Source organism: Notechis scutatus, chromosome 1 (genome assembly GCF_049901735.1).
Source record: "Notechis scutatus isolate UNSWTSFEM ecotype Mainland chromosome 1, rNotScu1.2, whole genome shotgun sequence".
Lineage (NCBI taxonomy): Eukaryota > Metazoa > Chordata > Lepidosauria > Squamata > Elapidae > Notechis > Notechis scutatus.
The window spans coordinates 77,174,071-77,195,741 of NC_142009.1; the positions used below are offsets into that span (position 1 = coordinate 77,174,071).

The window sequence follows — 21,671 nt, forward strand, 5'->3', positions numbered from 1 at the left end:
TAGCTTAGCAGCTGCCAGACCCATCCTTCCCTGGGTTCGGAAGCCAGGCAAGGATACACCTGGAGAAAAGGTGGAAGAGAGATGCCTGCGGAATTCCCCAGGCCGGGAAGCTGAAAAAGACATCCAGGAAGAGGAGAAAAGGACTTCTTCGCTGCTGCAAAAAGAAAAGCACTTGGACGCAGCCAGGTAGCCGCGCCAGGAACCGAGCATCACTTGAAGACCCTAATGAGGATCAGGGTTTATGGAGCCTGTGTCTTCAATTGCAGCCTGACTTCACTGGAGGCGGGGGGGGGGAGGTGGGAGGGGAATTTGCGGGGAGGGGCAGACATAACCCCCCCCACACACACACACACACGTGCCCCTCCTGAGAAAGTGGTTCTCTCCAGGATCGCCAGACCTCTCGTTGAACCTTCCCCCTTCAGAGGGCGGGGACTCCGCGGCGAGGTGGGGATGGGAGTGCGGGTGTGGAGGAATGAATGAGGCGGCCCCGCGGTTGGTTCGCCCTCGCCGGCTTTCTGTCTCCTCGGCTCGGCGGTGGCCCTGGGCTGCCCCGCGTCGGAGAGGGCGTTGAACCGCAGCCTCGCCTCGCCTCCGCCCGCTCCCCAGCCGCAGTGGCCGCTCCTCCGCTTCATTCCGTCTGGCTGAGAGAGGGCGAAGCGAGAGGAGGAGGAGGAGGCGGCGGCGGCGGCTGCTGCTACCCGCCGCCTTTGCGGTGCTCCTGACCCTTCTTCGCTAAAGCAGCAGGTTCCCGGCGTTGCCTGGCATGGCCGTGGCTTGAGCGGCGTGGAAAGATGCTCACGGGGAGGCGGCAGCAGCAGCAGCAGCAGCGGCCCGGCGGCTGGGACCGCTGCAGGGTCAGCGAGAGATTGCAAGCCGCCCTAGCCGGCCTCCAGGAACTCCAGGTGCTGCGGGAAAAGCAGCGGGCGCTGGTGAGCGAGGCTTTGGCCATGCAGCGCCCAACGGAGGAGAGCCAGGCACAGAACAAGGAGCAGCGCTTGGAAGCCACCCTCACCGCCCTGAAGGAGCAACTGGTAAGGGAGAGGCTCCTGGGTCACGGAATGCCCTTGGTTTGTGCGTGGGGTGGGGGAGCCCTGCAACGCGCCCCCACGACTCACGCGCCGCTCGGCTGCTCTTTGGCCAGGTAGGCGCGCCAAAGCAGGCAGAGAGGCTTCGTGCGCGGAAGGGCGCACCTTCTGTAGCCGGCAAGCGTTTTCGAGGGAGACCGCCTGGCGGAAAGCCGGCGGGGTCCTGGTCGGTCATTGTTCGCTACTCCTGGTTGTGTGGAGCTCTCTCCCTATTCCGCCTCTTGCCATGCGAAGTGTCCATGTGTAGATCCTCCCCCCCACACACACACACAAAAAAAAGGATTGCCCCTGCTAGAAAATCCATTATGTCTGGGCTGAACGAGGAGGGAAATCTTTCATTCTTGTTTGCCCAGACGGATTTCGAGGGAGCTATTGTTAACAGCCTACCTCCTAATAGTAATTTTTAATAGTAAGTTTCCTCCCCACCTGCAATCTCTCTCTGCCCAGTTGCACAATCTTTGTCCTGATCTCCTTATATAGATTTTATCTGTTAGATCTTTACTATATAAATAGAATTTATCTGTAATGTAATCTACGCACATCTACACACACATACACACACCCTATTTTAATGGTAATCTCTGGTACATTCTGAAAGAACAACAAGGTATGTTCTCACATGTTCAGAAAAGGAGCATATATGTGTGTGTGTGTGTGTGCATTTGAAGTTAAGAATATTCAAATTCTCCAGTGTAATAATTTATGATAAGGGAGCATTTATTTAAATTAGAAGAACCCAATCTCTTAAAATTGCAGTCCTATAACAACCCTGGGGCGTCCCTCTTATCTTCCTTCTGAATCTAAGAGGTCTTTAAATATTGCATTTTTTCCAAGTAAATGTATAGCAACTTAGCCACAGTGTGAGATTGTCATCCATCACAATGTGCTTCCTGTCTGTTGCATTTTTAAACACAAATGTGAATTCTGTGCAACAGGAAAATATTGAAATAACTCCGAATCTGAATATAGCAGTAGGGTTCCATTAGCTACATGTTTTGACTTGGATCTTGCAGACTCTTGATGTCAGTGAGAAAGTACCCATGGGTAAGTAGACTTGGATGCTAAATTGCCCCTTTGATCTACTCCACCCATTATTCAGTATCTTTAAAAAAAAAAAGTTTCAGACTGCAGTTCCATGGGCATTTGCAAGTAAGTCCTAGTGTATTGAATGGGGAGAAGCTCACAGTCCAAGTAATCGAGCAATCAGACATGACTAAAATGGAATGTGAATGTGAATTTTGTGATGCAACATTCAAGAAAAGGACACGGCCATCCTTTTATACATAACTGAGGTGTAGGAATAGAGAGCTTTTGTTCATTTGATGCCATTACCTCAAGAGGTCTGAAATCTGAGAACAAATAGCATCCTGTGAACGCTGACTCAAAAGTAAATGCAATTGATTGGGATTTATATACAAAGTTACCTTGTGAAGCCTTGCTGAAAATTATGATTTATAGGGTTACATTGGGTTTATTAGAGGAGGCTGAGGAGAAATTATCTCTATTTGGGGGATGTTTTGGCAATTCCCAATCTTTTTTATTTCTTCTTCCATAGCCATACGTTTAAATTGAACTATAAAGCCATCCAGTTTACAGTTTTAGTTTGAGGTTTTTGTTTGCTTGTTTTCTAGTTATTCCAAGTATGATTTCTGTGTAAAACAAATATGAAGCTCATTTCTCACTCCACATTCTAAGTAAATTTTATTCTGGTGCACAAAATCCACTGGGATGATTCCAGATCATGCTCACATTTTTTCAATACATATACATATTATTTTACTTCCTTTCCACCCATATATATTTTATTGATAAAATAAAGGTATTTTATGCACAGGAACAGCAATCAACGTCTTTCCATGTAGACAACTTTTTCCCTACTTAGCATAATTATAACTATATGTTGGGATGCATTTTTAGTGACATTTCAAACAGATGTTCATATTTTGTACAATATATATATTGTATTTCTATCTTGGTATTTGAAGAAGTATGGAGTGTTACGATAATTGGAAAAATTAGGAAGCAGTTCACATCATACTGAAACCAGCCATCAAGCTGCTAAAATGCAAACGTCATCCTTTGCTCTTTTAAAAAATTTTTTTAGAAAAAATAACCTCTCACATTTTAGCAGGCTGTCTGAAGATTTATCACAATTTCTGATTCCTTGAAGGTACTACACACTATTCCAGTGTAGCGACAATCCGCACATTTTTAAAATATTAAGAAGGATTCAGGGTAATCTAAATTTAATTTGACTATAATTTCTAATGCAGCCCTTTCCAGAGAGCTGCCTTTAGATATATCAAAATTCTAAAACTCCAGTATATTCAGCCATTTGGAATATAAAATGCGGGCAGGTATTGTCAATCATATTGGATAGTTCTAAACAGACGGGTTCATCCCTTGAAAGAAAAGATAATTTCTTATTCTAAAGAAGTGTAAATAGCCTTGGACCATGACTTTTATTGGAGAGACTTGATCAAGAGCATAAGAGAACATGGGGATATTCTGCAGCAAAGCCGTTTTCATCAGAGAACAAATGAAGGTATCTGCTGTGTCATCAAAATCAGGAAATGCCTTTATTAATATTAGCTAAGAATTTAATTTGTGAGTAAGTTGTCAAAATCCCTGGATCTCTGAGATGTTAGAGCATGCAGAGGGGAAGAGGGTGGGATGGAGTAGAGAAAAGGCATAATCTTACACGGATTAGTGTCTATCCTTAGGTGTTGTCATGCAGGTTTTGGGTTACATTTAGAACTATTGAGAGAGCAGTCAGCAATCAAATTCACTTTGTGTCAACCTCCTTATCTTGCTTCAAATAAAATAATGAGTCAGACCAAGAATATGGGAACAAACCCACCCAGCTGTTGGGTCTTTCAAATAGATAAACAAGACCATGTAAGGTTTCTCAGTTCTTTTTTCTTTAAGTTTACTTATTTGAAAAATTTATTTGTATATTTAAACTTCACAACAGAGTAAAGGAATGGGAATATTGTTAGATTTTCAAGTTTTGTTTTATAAATGGTATTTACACACTATTTTAGTATAGAGTTTCACATCACTTCACATATATTATTTATACTTCAAGTAATTTTGTTCAATATAATGATCATCACCATATGATAAGGGATACTGAAAGATTACTTAATAAATTGATGACCAAAACAATATAAATATATATCATGCTGTGTTATGTATTATAGTATATATATCTTGCTGTGTTATGTATACAGTGCTATGTATTATTTGTGGCGTTTCCTATCTATTGGGGCTACCACAGTGGAAGCAATGGACCGACAATAAGTGCTTTGCATTATTGGTAGAGTCAACTAGTTCTTCAGACAGATGCACAAATAGGAGGTGTTGCCCTATATTCATATATCCCAGCTATCTTAGTCTATTGAACTGGTTTGGGTTCTCACCTATCCCTTCTTTCCATACATAAACTATAGGATGGAATGGAATCTCATGTTAGAAAATATCTTTCCTTTTTTTCTCATAAGTATCATTTTCAGGGGTTTGTGACATAATAGTCTGAATACCTCTGAAGATATTTCTTTTGTAACCTTTTAATTTGCAATTAAAATTGCAATTAATTTGCTCTACTTTGCAATTTGGAAGAGAAACACCCCTTCCCCTGTTCCTACCTATTTAGGTGGAATATATTGAATTTGTGCAACAACTGCTTCTGCTGTTTCTCTCCTTTTTAAAATATGGAATTTGTTCCCGAAGGAGAATTCAATCAAAATGTTATAGACTTCACTCTCTCCAATCTTGGTAATTACACACTTCAGTAAGCATTGAGCTAATTCAGATCTCCCAGTTCCCTCCCCCCTTATTGGTGTTAGACATGGCCATTAATTATCCATTAGGTGTGACACATGCAAAAAGTATTCACTACAAGTGAGTAGCTTATCAGAAGGCATTGGGGAGTGAAAATTGACTTTAACCTTCATGAGATGCTTAAATCCCACCTGGGAAGATTTGAAGCCAGCATGTTTTGATTAGAGTCAAAATGGCAGCACAGATATACTGCCAATCTTTTGATTAGCTGGCATTGATCATATTAACCGATAACCCCACTCTGTTTTATTTAACACCAAAGAAAATAAGAGTTAAAGCATTTATTGCTTGCTCAATACTGATGGGCTAATAATACAAACTCCCAACGACCTCTATCTAAAACAGAGGTTCCAATTTGATATCTGTACTTTGGTTTATAATAGCTCATCCATTCCATGTACATAAGATTTGAAAATGGATGGTTAGCTGAGGAAGATGGAGCAGAAAGTTAGCTGAGAAAGGGGTTCAAGGAAAAGACTTCACATTATTGAAAAAGTTTTTTATATGTATCAGTAATCCAATGTTTTGCTTGCTTCTGGATCCAGTTCAAGGTGTTGTTTATCATGATTAAAGCCCTTCATGGAATGGGACTAGGCTGCCTGAGAACTGTCTTGTATTTATTTCATTGACCCGTTCCGCTCAACCAGGGAGGTCACTGGCTAAAGAATTTCAGCTGGTAGAGTCTAGGAAAAAAGAGCTTTTTTGCTATTTCCCCTGCTCTGTAGAACAGGGCTTTCCAACCTTAGCAACTTTAAGACTTGTGGACTTCAACTCCCAGCTTTGCTGGCTGAGGAATTCTGAGAGTTGAAGTCCACAAGTCTTAAAGTTGCTAAGGTTGGAGACTCCTGCTGTAGAACATCTTGCCACCAGAGGCGAGGCAGGTCTTATCCTGGCCTTCTGGAAATGTCATGGCCTGGTTCTGCCAACTGGCATGGGGGAGTAAGAGTAGCATGCAACTTTGGGGATGGTTGATGTCTGGAGGGCACTCCCTCTGCCTTTTTAAAACATTAAACCTTTCTAAACCCTTTTTAACTTTGTTTTTAATACTTGGTGTTTTTTTTAAAACCTTCCAGAGTCACTTAGATGAAATGGGTGGTGTAGAAATTTGATGAATAATAAAGAAATTAGTATATTACTCCAAGAACACAAAGAGGAAACTACCGTACTGACTTACAGACTTTATCAAACAATCTTAAGACATACTGATCAAAGTTATCAATCGTTTAAGGCATCGGAGAGTCCCAAAGTTCAGCAGACATCTTTCCCGAAAGCACAGGTGATAGAGTCCTGCACAACTTAGAAGCCTGTCGCACACAGTTCGAAGAGACCGACTATTACAACAGATTTGATTTCCCTTCTCTTCTTGAATAGCATTAAGATTATTTCAGCTAAAGTCCTATTCTTAACACTAAACAAGTAGCCTTTCTAATTCAGTGGTGGCTAAACTTTTTTGGCTTCTGTGCTGAAAATTGCGCTCTCGTGAGTGCGCTCTCACTCACGCTTGCGTGCCAGCACCCAGAAGGCAATGCGTGCAGGGGGCCCCATGTCCCCTGTGCATGCACGTGCGTCTCCCGCGCACCCCTGCCCCCCGCGCAATCAGCAAGCGGGTGGCGCACGTGCATGCACAGTGGGGCTCTTCTGGGCGACCTCTCACATGCTGGCAGAAGTGGCTCTGCACACGTGCCATAGGTTCGCCATCCCAGTTCTAGTTCAAGTGTGTCTAGTCTCCATTCTGCTTTTCCATAAGAAGAAAAGCAATACAATTAAGGCTGCATTCCTGAACATGGTTACCAAATCCCATTATATGTACCAAAAAGCATTTAGTTTCACCACAATAACCATGCCTTTATTTTAATAGAGTCACTCTTTATGTTGAAAGAACACAAGATTAGACAATATATCCAGCTAAATGAGTCATCCGTATTGGTAACCTTCACCACATTTTCTACATTGGAATTAGGGGCTGAGTGTCTTTGCTTGGCCATCTGACATCCCCACAGTTGTAAAATTTACCTAGCACTTGCTAGTAACATTGTTTGAGAAACAACAGTGTTAAAAATAGGAATTTAGCTGAAATAATCTGATTGCTAGACAGCAGATAATATTCAAGAAGAGCAGGAAGGGAAGTCAAATCTGTTTGCCCTCTGGGCAATAGCGAGAGCACAATGGCCAACCTTTCAGCATTGAGATCCTTATGCCTCTATAGATTTTGGCAGGCGCTTCAAAACTTTACAGTACTGAAAGGACCAGTTATTCTGGTTGAAATTCCATCTAACCCTAAATGAGCTGGCCGTGTGCTCTAGAAAAGGTAAAATGGAACTAATGTCAAATGTCTTCAGTTTTTAATGGATTGTCTGTATTAGAAATATTTCTAAGTTTCTAAGGAAATACACTTTCTTTTTTCCTTTTTAGGTTTTTAAAAACCATAGTTCTCATAGTCTACTGCAGGGGTGTCAAACTCGTGTTATGAGGGCAGCATCACATGACGTGTCATGATGGCAATATCATGTGAAGCGTCGCAACTTTTTTCCCTTTCACTAACCCGGGGGTGGGCGGGGCCAGCATGTGGGGCATCCGGGCCATGGGCCACGAGTTTGACAGCCCTGGTCTACTGCATATTTTTTTCTCAGCTGATATTTTAAAATCAGTTGCTAATGCTATAAGTAATACTTCTTCTTTGAACTTGTCCCCACCATTTCTGTTTTTTCACTAGACTGCTTCTCTGTCCTAATCTAAGCTTTTATATAAAGGCCTATTTCTTTTATCTTTTGCTTAGTGCCTTATAATTTGAAAGGATTTATAAAGAAATAAAAATATCTTGATTGACATAAAAGTACCAGAAAATGTATTTTCTAATGTTATTTTATTTCTTGCAATTTTGTTTGCGGGCCTCTCTTCCATGTGTTTTATGGTAGAAGTATCTTGGAGGTCAACAGTTGGGCAATATTAAAAAAATTAATACTGTCTCCCTCCCCCCAAAAAAACCAGATGAACTAGCAATTTGGAAGACTCCAAGCTCTTAACAGCATAAGGTGCTCTAATTAAGTCAAACCTTAAAGGAAAAGAAAGCCTTACAGAAGCCCTCTGTACAGAGTGTTTAACATGTTGACCTACAACTCATATAGCTCCACTTACTACAACAAAAGGCCACGTTGGGAACTGTTTTGGAAGGAATTAGTCCAGTATAGCTGATTTATGGGACTCTTGATGGGAATTCCAATTCCTTGTAAGGAGCCTCACCCCCAATTTTTACTGGAGCAAATGTATTTTGGGATCATCGAAAAAAAAATTAGTCTCAAACAAGCAGTTTGAGCACAAGAAATACAAACCAGGAACGGATGAGAAGTATAAAGCCAACTAAGCACTGATGAAGCACACCAGGCCTGCCTGATGGTAGGAAAAGTTGGAAAAGAGGAAGGGGTTTATAAGGCCAGTGTAAATAGTTTCATACTGGTTAAAAGTGCTGTAAAATTGCAAACAGATCCTGGTACAATAAATTATCCTTGAATACCTGAGAATCCTGTGCTTTCTGGCCTTCCTGCCATTAAACCACAAAGGGAGGGATTGGCTGGCAAAACATTAATCATGAAGCAATTAATTCCAACCAGGAAAACAAAATTCAATTACTTACTTCCTGAAATCAGTAAAGCCAAAAGCTCTTTCATTCCTTTGCACATCAGAAGAGCAGTGCAGAAAAAAAGTGTTGTTGTGTTAGTTTGGAATGCTAGCGATAAAGGTTATGTATTTGAATGGATTGTGTTGTGATTGGTGCCGTTGTTAGATTAGGTCTCCTAACGAAACCTGCTGGAAACCGCATCTCTTGTACAATAGTACGTATGAGGTTGCTAATAGCGGTATAAATCATCTTGGAAACTGCTTATTGAACAGAGAATCCATAGAGCTAATGCTTTTGCTGAACAAATGAACCTGGCCATGGAAGATGATCCTGCTGCTCAGCTTAGCAAAACACACTTTGGAAGCCCGTTAAGTGCGCTCTGCTAGGAAAGGCCACTGCAATTAAGAACTCAGCTTTTATCAGACTGCCTGAAGAGATGGAGGTTATTACTCATGTAAGTGTCAGGATAAGCCACAGCAAATATTGTTCTGACATTCATGTGGACATCAATAGAACCCATTTTCCAGTCAAGGCAGGAAAGAAAGTGCCTGCAAGGATTGGGATATTGAGTTGGGGGGCAGGGTGAAGTTTCCTATTTGTCTGCACACCCCTTCCACATTGGTTGTCTCCATGTAAGCAATCTGGATTTCATCTGTTAAAAATCTGTGCAAAGTTCTGAAGCTTTGGGTCTCCTTCCCTCCCCCTCCCCATCAAGGCTTCTAAGATATATTTGCTGGATAAATTTGTAAGATTGGTAGGGGGTGGAGGAGTAAATTAGAGAGGAAAGAGGGAGTTAAATTAAGTGCTTCCTAACAAGCCACTGCTGTTCCAGATGTTACGGCTGCTTTGCACATGAGTGAAATTTCAAATGATTGAAATGTCTTGAGTTTATTGCCAATCATTTCCATCAATCATTAATTCTACAGTAGTGGAACTGAGAGGCTAAAGGTATAAATATTTAGGCATATGATACATAGACTCACAGTCTAAAGCAGGGTTCTTCGATCTTTCTGGCTTTGCGGATGGTGGGGGAGATGGGAAAGAGGAGATGGTTTGGTGTGAGTGGTGAGAAAGCAGACACATGCACCGCCAGTGGTGGGATTCAAAAATTTTTACTACCAGTTCTGTGGGTGTGGCTTGGTGGGTGTGACGTGACCTGGTGGTGTGGCAGGGGAAGGTTACTGCAAAATCTGCATTCCCTCCCCACCCCACTAACCTGCTTTCAGCTCCGTTGTCCTGTGCAGGGCAACCAAAGAAGACCCAGCCGATCAGCTGGGACTCGGGAGGCAGAGAATAGATGGGGGTGGGGCCAGTCAGAGGTGGTGTTTGCCAGTTCTGCAAACTACTCAAAATTTCCGCTACCAGTTCTCCAGGACTGATCAGAACCTGCTGAATAAACCACCTCTGATGCACTCACAAATGGAGCACACATGCATGCGCTCACCTGCTGCTTGTGAAAGGAGGATGTGGGTGCATTCGCACACTATTTTGGGCTGCCCGGTTTTGAACAGCTCACAGCCCAGTAGTGGACCATGATCCCGGGATTAGAGACCTCTAGTCTAATGTGTGTTCTTTTCCTAGTCCAATCAACAGCATGGGATAGCATGTTTATTAAAAATTTTATTGATGTAAATCCAGGATTTTGAATAGAACATCTGTTTTGTTTTGGAAAAGGGAAATTTTCTTTAAAAAAAAAAAAGCCTTAAAATAGTTTTGCCTTCCATAGAAGGCAATACTGGAAGCTTTTCATCTAGAAATATATCAAGCAAGTATTATTGACTGTAAGGATATAAAATGAGTGACTTTATGGGCTTTCTCCAAATTTTCTGAAATCAATGGAAGCCTTTCTTTTGCACTTTCTTAGCAGCTGAAAGAACACTGAAGTGCATGAATGAGGAAGAATCCACACAACCCTTAATTTGGGATTAGTAGATTGCTTAGAGAGGAGAAAAAAGAATATTTTGATATCCTTCTGCCCTATGTCACAGAGGATTTTAAGAATGTCTCTCTCCAGTTTAAGCAGCCTATTTATTTATTGGTTTGTCTAATTTAAAAGTATCACCCATTTGACAGATTAACTCTGAGCAGGGTACAGCTTCAGATATTTTGGTTGTCACCAAGGTGGTTCCCACAAGTGCCTGAGTTTCTAAAATGGCTTATTAGTTAAAGACCCACACAAGTAGAGGTTCTACAGACAGAACTTCAAAACATATTCATATGAATTGTTTGCATGGGCCTTCCATCCTCAGTTTTATCACCAACGTCATCAATTTAAACTCTCATAGAATCCATTCAACATATTGTGACTAGAAGCTACCAGTCTTCCTATTTTGTTCTGCCTTTGTGCTATTTCGTCAAAGATCAGATTAGTCCTAAAAGATGGAAATATTGAGTTGGTCCTACAGAGCCAATAGAAACTGAACATCTTCCCTTTCCCCTATGAACAGTCACGGCTGAGAAGACAAGACATGGGACTGAAAACTCACCTGGATCAATTGGACCAGCAGATCAGTGAACTGAAGTTGGATGTTGGCAAGACTTCCATTGAGTATCTTGATAGTGATAGTAGGCCCAGTTCAGGTAATTGGATTTTTCTTTTTCTTCTGCTGTGAACATTTTTATTTTTTTACAATGGCAAATACCGTAAAATAATGACAACACAAAATGTAATCCATATAAAGGAACTTTATTGGTAAGGAACAAGCTTGCCATATGTCTGCCGAGCTTCCTGTTCTAGCCCCTGCTGATTGTGCTCTTGAAATTAAGTGACAAAATTGGCTATTGGCGGGATACCATGTTTAACCAAATGAAGGGCAAAAGGAGATCTTCACGCTTACTTCTTCACTCATCCAAACTCTTCCACTTCCGTTAGCACCATTCTGTCCCTTGCCTTCCCTTTGCTGCAGCTTGGAAGTGAAAGAGATGGATTGATAATCAATCAATAGCAAAAACAGTGAAAGAAAGACGAGATGGTAATTTATTACAATATGTATATATACAAAAGTGGCTTATTTTCTACGTTTCTCTTTTTAGCATTTGGACTCTTTGAAGTCCACCATCTTTCAAAAAGTGGGATCCTATGCTCAGGATTGCTGTTGTGCATATTTTGCATTTGAGCACCAATCTTGCCTAACCTGGTGCCCTTTACAACTGTTGAACAATGTTTTCCATAATTTTTCCAGCTATGCATATAGCTGGATGTTATAAGAGGAAATAAACTTTCCATAAATATTCTTCTCAGTCTATTTTGTGGTGAGAGGGTTTTTTTAGTTGTGGCCACTCTTCAAATGTTTGAGAACTACTTGCACATTGTAGATAGTCTATTTGCTTTCGAGGAATTTGTTATCTCCATCCTGATCACAGCTAGAAGTAATGGCAGTAACTGCATTTGCAACTCTTCCTTCTTTATATTAAACAACAAAGCTTAAGAGACCTCTGGTTCTTTCTCAGGAGGAGACTGGTTAATAAATCCTTCATGATTCTGTAAGCCAAACTAAGCATGAAGTAGATTGATCATAGGTTCATTTGTTCAGAAGTATGAAAACAAGCAAACTGAAAAATAAATGGTTTCATGCTTTATTTTTCTTCCAGATGGACAAAGCCATGGTTAAGATTTTTTTTTTTTACTCATATTAAAGTTAAGGAAGCAAGCCATGGATATTTCATTGTCTTTACCCACACAGGAAGGGAGACAGCAAGCAACCTGTAAAAGTCATAAAACACAAGTGGGCATTCTAACTATAAACTGTGGGTGATATGTGTGAACTGACTCACTGAGATTCTTGCCAAACATCTGTTTTATGTGAAGTGGGAAAGAGATTAAAAAAAATAAAGTGAAGTTTTGGAGGCTCTAAATTTGTTCTGAGGACCATAGACATGGATAATTATGGATAGTGACTATTAACATTTAATAGTAAGTTATTAAAATACAGGTGCACAACCTGCAGCCTACTGGAAGATCATTTAGAGCTCCAGAGAAATGCAAATGTTGTTGCTGAATTTCAGTGATATTGAAATCTCCCAATTGCCATTGGTACATCACTCAAATTAGTCCTATCTCCATCACCACTATTCAGTCTTGTCTTCATTCTCTCTGAAGCTATCAACCTTCATGCCATTGTTACTTCTTTGTGCTTGGACTTGCCACCTTCCTCACACCAACCATCAACTTTTCAATTTCACCCATCCCATTCCAGTCTTTTTCTTCCTTCAGTCTGTTTCTTCATTTCTTTTTCCTGACATCCGAGACAAAAAGCCAGTGGTTGTATCATAGCAAAGTCTTTCATACTTCTGTCATCAAACTAATCTTTTTTTTTCTGTTCTTCTCTTGCTTTTTGTGGTTTTAAATGTCTACGATGTGAATTGGTTTTAGCACAATTGTGAAATAGATGGCATTGATTTTAAGATGATGATCGTTCATATAACAATTATATTCTGCTTAAAATGAGCATAGGGAGGAAATAGAAAAGGCAAACCCTTCCATGGATGAGGAGCTGTCTTTTTCAATTCATTAAATAAATACAATTAATATAACTATAACAAAATAAATCTTGTTTCTGTGCTTTAGCTGTATCTTTCATTTCACTTTCACACCGTTTCTATGGGTTCTACTTTTGCCCATTTTGGAGCACAGGCTCAAAATGCTTTTCAATCTCCTGGAACTTCCCTCAAAACTTGCTCACCCGTGTATGGCAGTTTTGACATTGCCAGTCAAAAACATAACTCTTTAGACTTTCCCTCACTGACAGATTTTTAATGAGAAAAGCCAGAAGCAGTGAGAAAAATTAGGAGGCTTAGAAGTATAAGACCAGAATGTCTAGCTCACCATTGCAAAATTTTGTGAATGAGGGACAGCGGGAATTTTGTCTGAAAGCACCTGGTTTTTTTCTCTCGCAGTACTCTCATCTGTGAAATGGAAGAGAAGGAAGTGCCCCAACTGAACCTTCTGCTATGCAGTTTATTTGTTCTCTGTAAACCAGGAAATATTTTTTTTGATTCATCAGGTTTTTATGATCTGAGTGATGGTGGCTCCTGCTCTCTGTCTAATTCCTGCACATCTGTCTTCAGTGAATCCATTTCCTCCTCCCATGCCAGTTTGTTACCAAGTTCTCAGCTCTCCAAAACCCATCTTAGCATCTTTGATTACCGACCCAAATCTGCAGATGAAACCACAGTGCGCAACCAGTTCCAACAGGAGGGACCTCATAGCAGTGATGGATGCCAAAGCAAAGCTTGCCTAGATGTTTCAGGCACGCCAAGCAAGTCCAGACCAAGGCCTGTTTCTACTGGTAAGTATCTAAAGGTGCTTTAGATCTTGAATAGAAAGGGAAATAACTTTCTTGTTATCCTTGCTATTATTGATGAAGATGCTAAGGCACGTGTTATTTTGTATTGAGGCTGTAGTCATTTTATCTTTTATTCTAATGAAGTAAAAGGATGTTGCTGAAGCTGTCCTGGATTGGACAGTGTGGGAAGTTATCTTTCACATAGGACATAGCAATATGGAGAGGTTTAACTCACTTAACGTCTCTATGCTTTTAACAGTTTATATCAGACAGATTTTTAATCAGTTTGGCCTCTCTTGAAACAGCATGGTGCACTTCCTGAATTACTGCCTGGTCTTCAGTTTGGGCCAGGACCTTGAAACTTCAATATCCCCCACTCAATAACAACAAAGATAAACAAAGCCTGCAGCCACACTGCATAGTGCAAACTGTTGACATGTTTCTGTGGTGTTCATATCATGAAATGCAGTTCTCAATCTTCAACCAGTTTCATCAAAGCAGAATGCTTTGAGTTGAGCTTAAGTCTGATCAATTTTATAGACATGATTTGCCATTGCCTTTCCAGGATTTTTTTGGGGGGCGGGGGGGGGGGAGTGTATTCTTGCTCTCATTTACCATGTCCTTATATATCCAAGTGGTCTCCCATCTAAGTACTAAAAAGTAAATTCTGCTTTTTCACCAAGACGCTTTTGTCTCGATGTCTTGGAAACAGCAGGTACTACTGTATTTAAGAATCACACTGCCCACTTCAATCACAGTGGAGGAATTTTTAAAACATTCTGTCTGAGATGCAAGGAGAATAGCTGACTCCTTGCTGATAAGAGGTACATGTTGGTGAGATATGTGTACCTACTGGAGATGAACAAAGTTGCATTTCTTCTGAACTACTTTAGAGGTCATTTAAACCTCCCTGATTGTGCAGGAAGTACATAAAGTTGGAGGGGCTGTTCAGATCAGAGTGTTTGCACTATGTAAGTAAATGGTCCTAAAGGCACAGTTTCACTAGAACTGAGTAAAGTGCCAGAAATAATAAAAAGGTTGCAAAGCAAGAAGAAGACATTTCTGTTTTATTAAGTTCAGCCTTCCAACTTACTTGGTTAGAGCAAGCTGGAATTAATTAGTTACTGTATAGTTTTTACCCATTTTGCTCTTGTGAAAGAAATAATACAGCTGCTGCCCATATCAAGAAACTTCTTCCAAAATTGGCCAATACTGTCATGAAATGGAGCTATCTGGGCATGCTTCTTGTATCAACTAAAGCATTTAAACTTACATAGTTAACACAGAAGATATTGCTTTGGTTACCTCCGTCGCCCCTTGATTAGTGCCAGAATGGAATTTGAGCTTCACAATCTTGAGCGTAAGGAAAGTCAAGAAAGCAGTTGGCTTGATTAATTCTAATGAGATGTGACTATCTGGCAAATGAAAGTCGCTCCGATCTGCTGTGACTCGGACTGTCGACTGAGAGGCTGGTTCTGTGGTGTGATCAGAGAGGAGTTTGAACTGGTGACACCTGAAGAACGGTCAGGATTCTGTGTGTTGTCAGTTCAGCCTCTGCTGGGTTATGAAAATGCTAAGGAAGTGAAATACTGTTGGTCCACGTGGTAGTGTTGTGCCTCATGTCCTGAAGGAGGCAGTGGTATGCTCCCTACTCAAGAACCCTTGGACCCCCCTCAAAATTAGGTAACTATTGTTCTGTCTCCAACCTACTCTTTTTTAGGGAAGACTGTAGAGAAGATAGTTGGTCTACAGTTGATAAAACCCCTGAAGGAAGCAGTTTATCTATCTAGAGCCATTTCAGTCAGACTGGGATTCATATGGAGACAGCCTTGAACATGTTTGTAGATGAGCTATGGTGGAACCAGAATGGATATGCTACCGTGCTGCATCAATCCTTGTTCTTCTTCATATCTCAATGGATTTCAACACCATTGACTATGATATCCTTCTGGGACAGCTCCAGGGGTGAGATATTGGGGGGGGCATTTTAGGGGCTTTTTGCTTCCTTTTGGGCTGGTTGCTGGATGTTGGTTGGAGAGGTTATTCCCTAAGCCCCTCTTGTGGGGCGTTACAGAGTTTGACTCTCAATCTCCCTTCCTATTCTTTTATGTGAGGCTATTTTCTGGTTTGGGGTTCAGTATAAAATCAGCCCAGTGAGGCTATATGAGTGGATGGAGGAGGAACCATACAAGACTCAATCCTACCAAGACCAAGGTGGATGTTAGGTTGTACAGAGTAAAGAAGATTACTTTGAGATATGCAATCTCCCTTATCAAAGTGACAAGGGGTGAAACATAATTAAAGTCTACAAAAAATGGTAATATTCAGAAGAGACTTAGATACTTCCATAATTCACAGAGCAGGGGAGGGGGTACAACACAATCACATCTGCAAGTTTATTTTATTGCCACCAGTCTTGATAAAAGTAAATTTAGCTATTTGGTAGAATTGATTTCCTGGTCTGATCTATTGAGGCTGACACAGGACCATCTAAATCTGAGCAGATTCCAACTTTAACCTTGAACGGAATAACAGTTCCCTATTCAAGAATAGTGTGCAGTTGGTGGACTTCCTAAATATGCAGCTCCATCAGCAGGTGACAATTATGGCCAGGAAAGTGCACAGCTTCATCTGATATGCCAACTGAACCTTTTCCTAGATTGGGAAGGTAACCTAGTCACCTCACAGTATGTTTACTGCAGTGTGCTCTACATAGGGCTTCTTGTGAAGATCACTCGGAACATGCAGTTGTTCAAGAATGCAGGAGTACAAACAGTGATGGCCATGGCTCAGTATGCCCACGTGACATAAGTGGTTCAAACTTCTGGCTATGGCCCATAAAGTCCTTCTTGGCACTGGGCCTGGTTACTTGAAGGAGAGCCTGATAGCAGCCTGCTAGATTAATCTGACAGGATTGGAAAATTCCAGGTCTTCTCCACATGGCAGCTGCCTTCTGGAGTAAGATCTAGAGGGTTTCCATATTGGTGGCATCTGAAAGAACCTTAAAATTCCAGTTTTTCTCCCAAGATCTGAGCTAGCTCTTTGCTGAGAATATGATATGTCTGTTATTGCTGACCTGATTCATCCCCATCTTTACTGTTTTAATTTGATTCTGTACTTGTCATTTTTCTCTTATGCCATGAGTCACCCAGAAGTGATTAGAGCTAGGAGGCGTCTAAGTTGAATAAGTTAATTTTTTAAAAAAATAAACAAATAAATAAAATCTGTATATTGAAGGGGCAACAGGTCTACCCCATCAACCCTGCCCTCCCTATCTGGTTCACAGGTTATGAATGAGCATCTGTATCAGGGAAACCATCTTTGTAGGTAGATCTCTGTGTAGATGTTCTAAGCCTTAGGACATTGCTCAGACTGAAAGGCAGTGTAGAAATTGGATGAAAATGGGTGCTTATGTGCTTTACCCATTTCAGGTAGATTCAGTGAAGGGTCCTATTCATCTATTACTGATCACTACTCATTTACGCAAGGAAAACTGTAGAATAATTCTAGTGCTGCACAAGGTTCTCCAAGTCACCCAAGGCTTATATATAACCCAATAGAGTTATAACTCTATTGAAGAAACTCTGTTAGAACTTCCATACCATATTTTTGCTGTTTGTTGAGTCATTTCAGACATTTGCATATTTTTCTGGTATTGAGAGAGACATAATACTGTATGCATGGCAAAAGATGAACCAGCCATTAGAAGATCTTGAATACAGGTTTATCCCATCATTACTATTCCTGCGGAATAATGAATTTTTGAGGAACGGGTGTTAATTTTTGTAAAGATTCAAATTTATTAATTGCACTGCGAAAGCTTATATTGGTGTGTGCTGCAGTGAAGCTGGGACAGGATGGTTTGTCAAATGAATTCCACATGGGCTTTGCCACAAATGAGGAACATCTATGCTTGGGTGTCTTCTGGAAAACAGGCGTGAGCTTCATACCTAAGGAGGAATCTTTTACATGGAATGCAACATAACACTTTGCTTTTGTGTCAGGCACAAAGTTCATTGATATCAAAAGGAGCATCGTGTCATTGCTTTGTATTGATGCTCACTTAAAAGGAATGGAAAGACCAAAGTTGTTACTTTCTGTTAACCTTTTTGTGGAATTCTGTCTTCTCCTCAGGTGACCTTGAAAGACTCAGCATGGTGGATGCCGGATTTCCAAAAGTCACTGACCTCAAGGCCTCTTCCCAGCTTGGTTCAGGAGGAGAAGTCCAATTTTATTGCATGGACCCCAAATACCAAAGCAATTTGGTCTCTAAAAGTGGGAACGATGTGTATCCTTATCCTAGCCCCCTTCATGCAGTTGCTTTACAGAGTCCCCTTTTCTCCTTGGCAGAAACAGAGAGCCGCCCTTTACTTAAAGGTGCATCTCATTTCATGGGGCCCAGCTTGATTAAGACTCGGCCACTTATGGAACTCAGGCCAGGGGGTTATATCAACAAACTGCTGCAGCTAACACGCAGCAAAGGAAACTATCCTGCCAGCTATCCTGCCGAGTTCAGTGAGAAAGGTCCAGCAAAGAATCAGCCACTCACAATGCTCCAGAGACTCATTATTATCCCCAGTCCTGGTGGAGTGAAAATTAACAGCAGCAGCAGCAGCCAGCTGGAAAAACAGGGGGCCCCACTGCCTTGTAATAAAGGCGATGGGAAGCCACCAAGGGACATGCCTGAAGGGGAATGTGCCAAAGAGCCGGAGACCATGCATTGTGTGAACGTAGAGCAGACAGCTTCGCTGGCTGACACAGAGTCTTCACCAGCTGTGAGTGGCTGTTATCCTACTAAGCCATCTGTGTGGGACTCTCCGGTCACTGAGGCTGGGGGAAGCAGCCTGGAACGCAGCTCATCCTGCTCACCATTTGGAGTTGATGATTCCAACTTGAGCCTGCCAAACACGTGGGTTGCTTCAGCCAAAAAATCTCACAAGAAATCTCCGAGAGCCATAAAGCCTGAAGAACCCGAGTCTGCCCCCCAGGAGGAGTTGGTTCACGCCAAGTTTGTCCCTACCGAGTCCCATCAAGTTCGAGTCAGGTTTGCCAATTCTAAGGTGAAGCCTGTGAAGATGAAGAGGAGGAATAGTGAGAAGATGCTGAGGCCGGGCAGGCAGGTGCTTTATGTGGAGAAGCCACGTGGGGTTCACCAGCTTGCCGCCAAGTTGCCTCTTGAGTGGAGTTTGTCTCAGAGACAGCTCAGGGGAAGGCATCTGATTCGGAGGCCTACATTTGCAGGGGAAAGCACCGGCAGATCTTGCTCCGAGTCCAGCCTGTATCCTGTGCCATTTGGGGTCCCTCAAACACTGTCCAGGTCTGAACTCTGCAGAGCGTCTGCTAATGCCATGTATTCTCTTGAAGCAGCTTATTCTGACCCAATGATTAAAAAAAAGCAGCGCAAATGGCAATCCACCGTGGAGATCTCAGCCAAAACCCAAGTGTCCAGCCTTTCTAGCAGCCTTGCCTTGGGACCACCAAAACAGGGAAGGAGAGCTGGGATTCTGCGTACTGTAACCATGAGAGCCGAGTCCAAAAAGACCCTCCCTCTTCATCCAGGGGCCTATGCCAAAAGTGAGTCTGACCATTCAGAGTACTCCGCTGAATGTGCCTCACTTTTCCATTCCACCATTGCAGAGACCAGTGAAGGAGAAATTAGTGACTATACAACCAACCGCTTTGGAGACAGTGAATCCAGCGACAGCGATTCAGAGGAAGGCAGTAGCAGCAGTGGCAGCAGCCTGACTCTTGATTATGCTGATGAGATCCATGAGCATGAAATGATCTGGCCCACATCTGCGGGCAAGCAGGCAGCCGCTGCCACCGGTCAAGTCTTGGGCAAGCCTCATCCACCAGTGCCCAAACTCTGCCGCATCAAAGCATCAAAGGCTCTCAAGAAGAAAATTAGGAGATTCCAGCCTACTTCCCTGAAAGTGATGACTATGGTTTAAAAGGAGAGGAAGATTGTTCAGTGTCCCCATTTGCAAAGCCAAGGAAGATTGGTACTGTAAAGGATTCTTGGATCCTAGATTTCAAGTCAAGGTGTCATCATTGTTGGGTTGTTGTTTTTTTGCATTTGTTTAATGCCTGTCTAAATGACACTGTTTTCTGTTCTGTAAGTGTGTTTCTGTGGCTTCATACCTACCTGACTTCATTCCATTCTAATAGCTACTAAATGTTTAGATTATGTGTCCCATTCATCCAAGTCCTGATGAATTGAGGGAAAAATGCATAGCCTATAATGCATGGGGGAGATTTCCCAAGGTTGGCAGGTGTGTTTGTCTACGTGTATAAGATTGCTTTCTTGCCAGAGATGGCACTGCAACGTGTTTCTTGGAAGAAGAGCTCATTGTCAAAAAAGCCCACCTTCTCATTTTCTCATTCCCCATGGTCATCCATATTAATGAGCAGCAAGACAAGATACAGATTGAGAAAATGAACAATAATAATCATGATCAACATGGCTTATTCAGTAAAACTTGCCTGTTCGTTTCAGTTTTCTGGGATCGGAGAGTTGTGCGTGGCTCAGAGGAAGGTTTGGATATGATTCTTGGCCATTTCTAAATTCAGAAGGTTAAATAATGTTCTACAACAGGGGTCCCCAAACTTGGCAATTTTAAGACTTGTGGCTTCAGCTCCCAGAATTCTGAGAGTTGAAGTCCACAAATCTTAAATTTGCCAAGTTTGGGGACCCCTGTTCTACAATATAGAATACCATCTTTTGATATTGAGATGTTTGCATCTTCTGGACTGGGTAAACTGCACCCCAAACTGTGCCACAGCACATTACCAGCTCAGATTTATTGCAGGCTCAATAAATGTTATGATCTACAAAGGTAAAAAGCTGTCTCGCTTTATTTAAAACAGGGGTTGTTCTAATTTTGTTCAGAGGCTGTTCAGAGTTACTTTGGTGACCCAAGCTTTTTCTAAGTAGATATGTTGAAATGAATGGGGTGCCACATGAGTCATATCACTCCCTAAACTGGCCACATGTGTTCCCAGTGTGATTGTATTCTTTTTAGAGGAAAAATACTACTAAAAGTTAAGTGCTGCATTTCAGGATTATGCTTGAATTTAGTGCTGCAGCAAAATAATAATAATAATAAACAATAATCCACAGATAAAATGCATGGACAAATGTACCCAAACTGATGATGTGATAAGGTTAAGATTAATATCCCTGCTTTTTTTTTCTGACTGGTGGAAAGATTTTAAAGCACTTCTCACCATGTTTACTGTGGATAAGGTTTATCCATTCATAAAATGGGTGCAATTGGTCATTAATAAGATATAAAACACTTAGTATGCTAGAACTGGCGGCTAGGAAATTCTGGGAGTTGTAGTCCACAAGTCTTAAAGTTGCCAAGTTTGGAGAGCCCTGTGTTAGAAAACTCTACCACACTTTCTAGTTGTCTCCTCACTTTCACCCTTCACAAGGATGTTACTATAATATTCCGCTTTTCCTTTTCCTTGGGTAGGTGAACTACTTTGAAATAAAGCACATATACGGAAACAACACACTTTTATTTTCTGCAAAAATATATGATTACTTGGAACAAAGAGGCAGGTACAAAGCTGGGAATAAAACACAGTGCCAGAATTGGATACTTTTCTTTGATATCATCCCCAATTCCTATTTGTGAGCACAACATTATGCACCCACAACATTGATTATAGCAGTACTGTGAGCAAAGTGAGGGTCTTCCTTTTACATAAAAGTGGATCATTTTCCTACAGTATTTTTTTTTACAAGAAGAGTAGTGAGAAGGCTTGAAATCAATGCCAAGAAACACATAAAAGATTATATTCTTTACAGAGGAGTATGGCAAAAGAGGTAAAAGA

At 41.5% G+C, this 21,671-nt stretch overlaps 1 protein-coding gene and 1 long non-coding RNA gene across 5 annotated transcripts in view; one reads left to right on the forward strand and one right to left on the reverse strand.

Annotated features, from left to right (window-relative positions):
- Nucleotides 1-396: 396 nt before the first annotated feature.
- Nucleotides 397-20,661, forward strand: DACT2 (dishevelled binding antagonist of beta catenin 2). 4 transcript variants are annotated; one of them, XR_015750128.1, is made up of 5 exons: nucleotides 397-1,031; nucleotides 10,992-11,124; nucleotides 13,548-13,832; nucleotides 17,964-20,426; nucleotides 20,540-20,661. XR_015750128.1 is itself a non-coding variant. In XM_026675217.2 (4 exons), exons 1-4 carry the CDS (start codon nucleotides 792-794, stop codon nucleotides 19,778-19,780), a joined length of 2,475 nt encoding a protein of 824 aa, XP_026531002.2. In that variant the 5' UTR covers nucleotides 397-791; the 3' UTR covers nucleotides 19,781-20,661. The 4 variants fall into 4 exon arrangements, 2 of the variants coding, with proteins under 2 accessions (XP_026531002.2, XP_087824526.1); XM_026675217.2 differs by having other exon boundaries at nucleotides 17,964-20,661; XR_015750129.1 differs by lacking the exon at nucleotides 397-1,031 and having other exon boundaries at nucleotides 10,996-11,124; nucleotides 13,441-13,832.
- LOC113417037 (uncharacterized) overlaps nucleotides 11,120-21,671 on the reverse strand; it is a 65,831-nt gene continuing 55,279 nt past the window's right edge. The window contains exons 3-4 of the long non-coding RNA XR_015750151.1: nucleotides 11,382-11,450; nucleotides 11,120-11,147 (exon numbers count right to left, since the gene is read on the reverse strand). This is a non-coding gene — a long non-coding RNA (uncharacterized LOC113417037). The remainder of the gene's footprint in view (nucleotides 11,148-11,381; nucleotides 11,451-21,671) is intronic.

Excerpts from the sequence above, each read along its gene's own strand:
- DACT2 (XM_026675217.2), top strand. The coding sequence starts at position 792 with ATGCTCACGGGGAGGCGGCAGCAGCAGCAGCAGCAGCGGCCCGGCGGC. Across the intron at positions 1,032-10,991 it reads CCGCCCTGAAGGAGCAACTG|TCACGGCTGAGAAGACAAGA; the intron begins GTAAGGGAGAGG and ends CCCTATGAACAG. Across the intron at positions 11,125-13,547 it reads TGATAGTAGGCCCAGTTCAG|GTTTTTATGATCTGAGTGAT; the intron begins GTAATTGGATTT and ends TTGATTCATCAG.